This window comes from Saccopteryx bilineata, chromosome 6 (assembly GCF_036850765.1).
Source record: "Saccopteryx bilineata isolate mSacBil1 chromosome 6, mSacBil1_pri_phased_curated, whole genome shotgun sequence".
NCBI classification, from domain to species: Eukaryota; Metazoa; Chordata; class Mammalia; order Chiroptera; family Emballonuridae; genus Saccopteryx; species Saccopteryx bilineata.
The window spans coordinates 195,688,331-195,697,591 of record NC_089495.1 but is presented as its reverse complement, the minus strand read 5'-3'; the positions used below and the strand labels follow the sequence as shown (position 1 = coordinate 195,697,591).

The 9,261-nt window shown below is 44.1% G+C and overlaps 1 protein-coding gene and 1 non-coding gene across 2 annotated transcripts in view; one reads left to right on the top strand and one right to left on the bottom strand.

Annotated features, from left to right (window-relative positions):
* The first annotated feature begins 1,522 nt into the window (after nt 1-1,522).
* Nucleotides 1,523-9,261, top strand: part of HNF4A (hepatocyte nuclear factor 4 alpha) — a 65,836-nt gene continuing 58,097 nt past the window's right edge. The window contains exon 1 of the mRNA XM_066234341.1: nt 1,523-1,669. Coding sequence (XP_066090438.1) covers nt 1,621-1,669 — 49 coding nt within the window. The 5' untranslated portion in view covers nt 1,523-1,620. The remainder of the gene's footprint in view (nt 1,670-9,261) is intronic.
* On the bottom strand, nt 5,003-5,136 carry LOC136309845 (U11 spliceosomal RNA). Its single transcript, XR_010726476.1, has one exon. It is a non-coding gene; the product is annotated as a U11 spliceosomal RNA (small nuclear RNA).

The following is a 9,261-nucleotide window of genomic DNA, read 5'->3' as shown; positions in this document are numbered from 1 at the left end:
GTAGGGAGTTGAGGCAGGTCCGAGTTTCAGGCTTCTGTTTTCTATGTGAAGGAGGTAAAGTGTCATCCTGCGGAGGATGAGAACGGAAAAGCTTAGAAGAGAGAAAAGATTTGCTATAGAGGTAGAGAACAGAAGAGCAAGGATGAGAGACAGCGGACGTTGGTGATCATGAACCTATGGCAGCCCCGGTCTGTCCTCTAAGTGATTTGTTTTCTTAGCAGTGACTGGCTGCTGGCATGCAGGCATGATAAAAGCAAAGTGCTGAGGTTCATCTAGGCTTGGGTTTTTGTCAGGTGGTTGGAAAGTAAGGAGCTGAGAGAGAAGTGAGGTAGAAATCAAGATAATATACTGGCGTTCCAGCTTTCATAGTGGGCCAATCACAGCGCCGTTTGGTTGCAGTAAGGACCAGGTTGACCAGCACTACAAAAGTGGGTGGTTTTTAGAAAAATTTTGACGACCCCTGCTAGGGAAATGACATCATTTCCCAAAAACCATCCAGCAAGACAATGGTGGGGCTGGGTGTTCTGATTCTTCTGAGTCCCAAGTTTTACTGCTTCTCATTTGACCTCTCTCTAACATGATGGAGACCTTGATTTCAGAATCCCAAGTCAGGCCGTGAGACCCAACACTGGGACAATAGAAATGGGACTGTTCCCCAGTAGCCAGGTAGCAGGTGTCTAGTATGCAAGAGAGCTAAACCGCAGGATGGTTCTGCATTCAGAGACCAGAGTGCAGATGTCAGCAGTAGGTTACCTTTCAAATGGAGAAGGAGACCAACGGACCAGTGGAGGGGGTAGGCAGAATATCTTTGGTCCCTCGGTCTGGAAGCAGACCTGTGTCTCTCCAGCCCTGAAAGCATTCATCAGTTTGCACTAATATCTTTAATATTATCTGATTAATGGCCATCTTCTCAGCCCACAAGTTCCATGGGTGTTCCATGACCGCTGCTGTGCTCATTTCTGTACCACTGGAATCTAAGACAGTAGGTGTTCAATAAACATGTTAGATGAAGGGGAGTCGTAATTCCAACCTTTCTTTGTATCAACTGTGACACTCGAAGCAAGCAACTTCTCTCTGCTTCAATTTCCTCATCTGGGTTTAACTGAAATGGGGCAATGCCTGTCTGCATCTCCTAGCATCCAGTAGGTGCTTAACACATACAGCCCTCCACCCTCCTCCTCTTCTCTACTCCTCCCTCCCACTCCTGCCACACCCATTCTGTGGAGTCATAAAACCCAACCCAGACTGGACTCTTACCTTCCCATCCCCTCCTGGCCAGTCCCCACCCTCAAGTTGGGGGTGGGGAAGCTGATGTCCCCTAGTTCTGGCTTCAGGTGTCCCCAACCCCAGAGTGCAGGACTGGGGCCCAAGTGGACCCCAGGTCTGGCTAGGTTGCCGTTGCCATAACAACAGTGACAGTCCCCAGCCGCAGGTTCCCTAAGTGACTGGTTACTCTTTAACGTATCCACCCACATTGGGTGATTAGAAGAATCAATAAGATAACCGGGCGGTGGCAGCTGGCTGCACTCCTGCCTTCCTGGTGGACTGGCTCCCACCGCTGCTGTGTGTGGGGCCCCAGCTCCTCCATGCTCCCGGGTCTCCGGCTGGGTGGGCTCGGCCATGGTCAGTGTGAACACGGCCCTTGGGGCTCCAGTGGAGAGTCCCTATGGTGAGTGGGGACAATGGTTGGGACTAGGGGAGGCCAGGACAGGGTGGGATCATGGTCAAGTTTGGGAAACCATGGGACAACTCCCTGTGTGTTTCCAAGGGGAAGACCCTCAGAGCTCCTTTGGAATGACAGGAAGGCAGGGAGGCACGTGACTGGCTTCACTAAGCTTCCAAAAGGTATGGCAGATGCGGTGTGGGAAGTGCTGGGAGGGGCCGCAGGAGCCCTAACACAGTGGCTTGGCTCATTTCCTGCCCAGAGAGACTGCTTTCTAGGGGATGCATCCCAGGGGTTCTTCCAAAATTTCACAGGGGGTGGGGCTTGAAGCATCGTCCCCTACTTTGCCTCAAGGACAAACTAAAGCCCACGGAGAACCTTGCTGGGTCATGGTCTAGGTGGGAGGGGACCCAAGAGGAGAGGAGGTGGCCTGCCCCTCTGATGAGGGCCATCAGGTCTGGGAAATTCAGCAAGGGGAAATGGTATAAATTAACGCACAGTGGGGCTCTGGAAAATGAGAATGATCTTGTGCTAGTGTGTGCAACTCAGATGCAAGGTTAGGGAGGTGTGTGTTACTGACGGTGAAGGGCTTGGGCTCTCCTGCTCAGGGAGTCTCCAAAATTGGAAGCAACCCAAATATCAGTCAGGAGGGGATGGGTGAATGAAGCATGATGATGCATCTTTAGGGTGGAATATGCTATCCTGTTGGAAAATAATGCATACCTGTGTGCAGAGAGGGAAGGACCTCCAAGTTGCATTAAATCCAAAAGTAAGTTCAGGAACTGTGTATAGTATATGACATTTCTGATAACAAAACGGATGTGCACATATATATGTCCACACATTTATATTTGCATAGAAAATTAACAGAAGGACACAAAAAGACTAGTAACCGAGTTTTGTTTCTGAGGAGGGAGATTCAAGAGAATGTCTGTTTTACTTTTTTGTTTTTGTTGCATATTTTGGATTTTTAAATATTAGGTGCCTTTCATAAACCAACTTAGATCACATGTATGCACAGAGCTTGGCCTCTGGAATCCAGTAGATTTCAGCCGTAGTATTCTGTGACTTTAAACAAATTATTCCACATTTCTGTGCCTTGGTTGCCTTATCTGGGAAGTTGAAATAGATAGAGTTTTTCAATGTCCTCTCGGATAACTAAGGGAAAGCAAGGGTGTAAGCCCTCGGCCCCACACACATGGTAAGGACTCAATAGATAGAACTTAAGGCCCTCATTAACTGAGGACAGATGGCCCCAAGGAATCAGGAACTAGTCTCCTGACTGGTCCAGGAGATTTTTTTTTGATCCACTATCAAGCAGGACTCTGTGATGCAGAAGAAATAGCAGAAGTTGAAGAGTTGAAAACAGCCTGGGGGTCTATCCCACAGCCCAGCTGTGTGACCTTGGGCCAAGTCACTTCCCCTCTCAATCTATTTCCTCATCGGTAAAAATCGAGAGAACTACAAGACCTATCTTACAGAGGGTGGTGCTGTTAAAAGAGTTTGCATAGCTAAAGGGCTGGGCCTGCTTTGGAGGAGGTTGAAACATAGTTGCAAGACTTGGTTGTCCCTAATCCCTGGCTGGGTAGCTCAGTTGGTTAGAACATTGTCCTGATATGCCTAGGTTGTGAGTTCAATCCTCACTCAGGGCACATACAAGGATCAACCAATGAAATAAGTGGAACAAAAATCAATGTTTCTCTTTCTCTTTTTCTCTCTCTTCCTCTCTCTAAAATCAATAAATTTTAAAAATTTTGCAAAAATAAAGACTTGGTTAACCCTTTGACCAGAGGAAGACTCATTATCCCCCAATGGGACCAGTCAGAAGGCCCCATAGAGTTCCTCCCAATGATAATATAATAATAATATCCCAATGATAATATAATAATAATATACCTAACAGCCTCTCACTGTATCCCAGATCTATCTACTTGATAGAATGTCCACTCAGGTCTCTTTATCCCAGCCTCTGTGCAGTGCTCATTACATAGCAAGTATTCAACAAACATTGGTTGGATGGATGGATGGATGGATGGATGGATGGATGGATGGATGTTCTATATCTATTACTTTATTTATTCTCATAATAGTTGTCTAGCAACATTTCTGGCTTCAACTCACTAAATGCTTGTAGGATATCTCCCTGTTAGTTGTGCCAATCAAAAATATCTCCAGATATTTTCAAATGTGCCCTGGGTACACATAACAGCACTGTGTTATAAAGAAGAAGGAATAGCTGCTAGGTAGTGTCAGCCACAATTATTATACTGTAACTTTTGTGTTGTACAATAGTATTTGCTTTGGGTGCCAAGATATAGTCCAGCACCAAGTTTGGGAATGCCCTTAGCAACTGTGAGGATAAGATGCTATGGTGTGCATATTTGTGTACTAACCTGACTCCTGGATTTGTTATTTTCCTATCCTTGTTTTCCTTTCAACAAATTTCCCTCAATTATATATTTTGGCCCTTTGGGAGTTTGTCATTTTTGTAACCATCTTAAATCTCTTTGAGGGCAATGTCTGTATTTGTCTAATTCTTCTTGTTATACTCCAGGCTACCATAGGTCCTAGCCCCATGTAGACTTTGATGAAGTCTACATTATTATTATTATTATTATTATTATTATTATTATTTTAACAGAGAGAGAGAGCACGCCAGAGAGAGGGATAGATAGGGACAGACAGACAGGAACGGAGAGAGATGAGAAGCACCAATCATCAATTTTTCGCTGTGACACCTTAGTTGTTCATTGATTGCTTTCTCATATGTGCCTTGACCGTGGGGCTACAGCAGACCGAGTAACCCCTTGCTTGAGCCAGCGACCTTAGGTCCAAGCTGGTGAGCTTTGCTCAAACCAGATGAACCCATGCTCAAGCTGGCGACCTTGGGGTCTTGAACCTCCTTCACATCCCAGTTCGACGCTCTCCACTGCGCCACTGGCTGGTCAGGCTACATTATTTTTTGAATGAACGAATGAATGAATGTGAAGATAGCTGGGTGGGTAGGTGAATGAATTAATGAATATCTGGGTGGGTGGATAGATAAATGGTTTGATAAATAGTTGTGATGTATTGGTGGATAGATGGATGGATGGATGGAAGGAACAGAATGGAATGGAGAGATAGATTGATGGATGGATGGGACTAATGGATTGATGAATAATTGGTAAGTTGGGTAAGTGGGTAGATGGGTAGATAGTTTAATGCAGGGGTCCCCAAACTTTTTACACAGGGGGCCAGTTCACTGTCCCTCAGACCGTTGGAGGGCCGGACTATAAAAAAAACTATGAACAAATTCCTATGCACACTGCACGTATCTTATTTTATTTTATTTTTTTTATGGGTGCTAGGACCAACGATCACCAGCTGCCCAGAAATAAAAAAATTATGCTTCCGAAATCTCTTGATGTCGATTCCGCACGTAGAGCAATCGAGCTGCCCTACGTGTGCCACTCACGACAGAAGCCCTTTTTGCACGTATCTTATTTTAAAGTAAAAAAACAAAATGGGAACAAATACAATATTTAAAATAAAGAACAAATAAATTTATTTTTTTAAATATTTTTTTATTTATTCATTTTAGAGAAGAGAGAGAGAGAGAGAGAGAGAGAGAGAGTAGGGGGGAGGAGCAGGAAGCATCAACTCCCACATGTGCCTTGACCAGGCAAGCCCAGGGATTCAAGCTGGCGACCTCAGTGTTTCCAGATCGATGCTTTATCCACTGCTCCACCACAGGTCAGGTAAGAACAAGTAAATTTAAATCAACAAACTGACCAGTATTTCAATGGGAACTATGCTCCTCTCACTGACCACCAATGAAAGAGGTACCCCTTCCGGAAGTGCGGCGGGGGCCGAATAAATGGCCTCAGGGGGCTGCATGCAGCCCGCGGGCCGTAATTTGGGGACCCCTGGTTTAATGAATAAGTGTGATGGATAGATGGGTGGTTATGGTGGATGGATGGGTGGGATGGGATGGATGGAGACATGTGTGGATGTGATAAATGGATAAATAAGTAACTGGACAGATGGGTGGGTGGATGGATGGATGGATGGATGGATAGGTGGGTGGATGGATGAATGAAATGGGTTGGGCTGGGATAGCAGTACCTGTAAGTACTCAGAACAGGACAAGTAAGAAGCCAGTATGATTTGGCCAATGGTCAACAATCCTCCGTCAGGGCACTCTCTGTTTCTAAGTTGTAGATGAGCCTTATTTTTCCTGGGTACATAGGCCTAGTTTCTTTGAATAATGGCATCAGCCTCAAGCCAGTTCAGAGACTATTGTCAGAGGCAGTTTAGTTAAGTGTCCCTCCCAAAGTACAATGGTGGGCACTTTACTTAAGCAATCTGGTCCTCAATTCTTCATCTGACTTGGTTGTTGTGAGGATTCCATGAACTAATGAGGAAGAAAAATATCATAAACTGTAAGGTGTTTAGTCCCCCTGAAGGGTTGATGGGCCTGAAGTTGGGTAGGACCTCAGATATTAGAGGACTATGGGATTGTGTCAGGTATCAGGCATGCTGTTCCCATCCTTCATTCCCAAAATACAGTCTCCCTCGCCCTTTCCCCCTTTCTCCCTTGTCCGTATCATCTTCCCACCCACCTCAGTTTCAGTTTGATCTCCTGTGGTTCAATGGATCACAAACTTGGCTGCTTATGGGAAAAATTTTTTATAAAGATTTTATTTATTCATTATAGAGAGGGGGGAGAGAGAGAGAGAGAGAGAGAGAGAGAGAGAAGGGGGAGGAGCAGAAAGCATCAACTCCCATATGTGCCTTGACCAGGCAAGCCCAGGGTTTTGAACCGGCAACCTCAGCGTTTCCAGGTTGACACTTTATCCACTGCGTCACCACAGGTCAGGCTATGGGAAAATTTTAAACTCACATATTTTGGGGCTCCACTTCAGACCTGGTGAATCAGAATCTCCTGGGATGAGTTCCAAGAATCTTTAATCTTTTGTTACGTTCCTTATGTAACTTTGGCTATTGGGTCAGCAGAGTTCGGAAACCATTGCCTTATTTTGTTTTACTTTATAAAGGAAGGCTGTGGATACGCAGAGTGCCTCATCTCTTTCTGGAAGGGTTCTGCATTCATTAATTCATTGTCACTTGTTCGTTTTTTAATTGAATTTATTGAGGTGACATTGGTTAAAAAAATTATGTTGTTTTTAGGTGTACAATTCTACAACGCATCATTTGTACACTATTGTGTATTCACCCCTACAAGTCAAGTCTGTGTACTTGTTCATTACTTCAACTAGTACTAGGCATTCTGCTTGGCCCTAGGGGAATAAAATGTGGCTTCAGATCTCAGAGTGCCCAGTGTGGTGGGGTAAACAGACAAACCAGCAGCAATCAAAGACAGAGTGCCATGATATACATGAATAGGACACTATGGGGACACAAAGTGACTTAGGAGGAGGGGGAGGGGTCAGAGACCTCTGACCCTGGAGCAGTGGACTGATAGCTAAGCCAAAACCTGAAGTTTTAGCAGGACTGAGCCAGAAGAAAAGAAAGGAAGAGGAACAGCATGTGCAGAGGCCCAGAGCCTGGCCATAAACTGCACTGATTTTACTTACATTTGACCACAACTAATTCCATCCTTATTGCAAGTATCTTGGGACCTTTCTGATTGTTTCATGAATGATTTATCTTCTTCCTAACAGGGTTATGAGATGCTTAAGTGCAGGAACTATCCCTTTCATTTTTTCTGACTCACATGCCTTCAGCATAAGGGTGGGCCTGTGAAGAAATAAGAGTGTATTTCCGTTTTACCCCCTTCTACATAAGGAACAGGATGCTGGCTACTTTATGTTCTCTCTACTTAATCTATACAATAGCCTATCAAGGTGGGAAGTATTCTCTTCATTATATAGCCAAGTAATTTGAGATTCAGAATTATTAAGGAAGTTTCCCTGAATGACACAGCAAATGAATGATTAAAATCTATTCTGTCTGATACCAAAACTTCATTCTTTTACCTATACTGTTATCTCTTATAGTAGCATCTGAAGGACTGTATAATATCATGGTTAGTGGCTCCAACTCAAATTACCATATACTAGCTGTGTGGATTTAGGTAAATTACTTAATTTTTGTGCCTCAGTTTATTCATCTGCCTAATGGGCTGATAAAAAATAACATCCACTTCATAGGGTTTTGAAAATTATATGAGGTTAATATCTATAAAGGGCTAAGTGTCTGGCACATAGAAAGTGTTATGTAAATTTTAACAATAATTATTGTTATTATTATAGCTAAGGTGTGAAAGGGACTGAATGCGTACTTTGTACTAGGCATTTGGAACAAATAGAATGAGGAGTATGTAACTGGTTACAGGATGCCGCTGTCCAGCTAGAGAGTCAGGACAAAGCGTAGTTCCAAACCTTCGGCTGCTCTCAGATGCCTGGGGTCTGTTCTTGCGGTCTTGTACCCGATTTAGGCCTGTGTGGAGCAAAAGGGAGGCATGGAGATGGAGGGAACAGATCTGCACTGGCCACAGACCTGGGAAATGGCTCTGACCCCAGACAGCTGTTGGTGGCCTCACTCTAGTCCTTCTCCTCTTCTGAGACATGGAGGTGTGTGCCTGGCTCAGTGATTATCACACAGTACTTACTGGAGGAGGCAGGAAAGATGCTTCAACCGGAGAAGCTCCCTTTTGACTTCTGAATGAAACATTTAATGACAGGACCCATGTTTCAAAAATGTATGGAGAGCCAGAGGACCAGACCAGTGTGTTTCTTTCTTTTTTTTATTTTTTTATGATTTTATTTATTCATTTTTAGAGAGGGGAGAGACACAGAGAGACAAAGAAGAGGGGGGAGGAGCAGGAAGCATCAACTCCTATATGTGCCTTGATCAGGCAAGCCCGGGATTTCGAACTGGTGATTTCAGTGTTCCAGGTCGACACTTGATCCACTGCGCCACCACAGGTCAGGCCAGACCAGTGTGTTTCAAGCTGCCATCTTGACCCATAACAGGTCACACAATATACTGGGTTGTATTAGCTAGAGCCATACTAGCTATTGTAACAAACCCAAAATGTAAATTACAAGTTTATTTACTTCTGTCATATAGTCACCCAGGGATCACAAAAGTGGCCCCTGGCCTAGAGTGACATTTATCACTTCTGCTCACATTCAGTTGGTGAGAACTAATCCCATGGTCTTGGCCAAATACAGAGGATTCTGGGATATGTGGTCACTAGCAGGCAGCTGTTTTCCGGGAGTAGATCTAAAGTATGGAAAGGGAGCATGAATTTGTTGGTATACAGTTGACCACTTCTGTCATGGGGTCAGGCACATGCGTGTGCACGTGTGCATGCATACACACACACACAAAGTCAAATATGTATAACAGATGTGAAGATAGAATTTTTACAAATATTTCAATTAAAAAGTACAGAGAGATACATCGATAATAATAAAGCAGGTGTGACAGAATGCTACCAATTGCTAAATCTTGGTGAAGGATACATGAGTGCTAACTATACTATTCATTCAACCTTTAGTAGGTTTGAAATTTTTCAAAGTAAAATGTTGGGGAAAATGCACTTGTTAAAATTCGCTAGATTAATAGTATAAAATAAAATATAAACA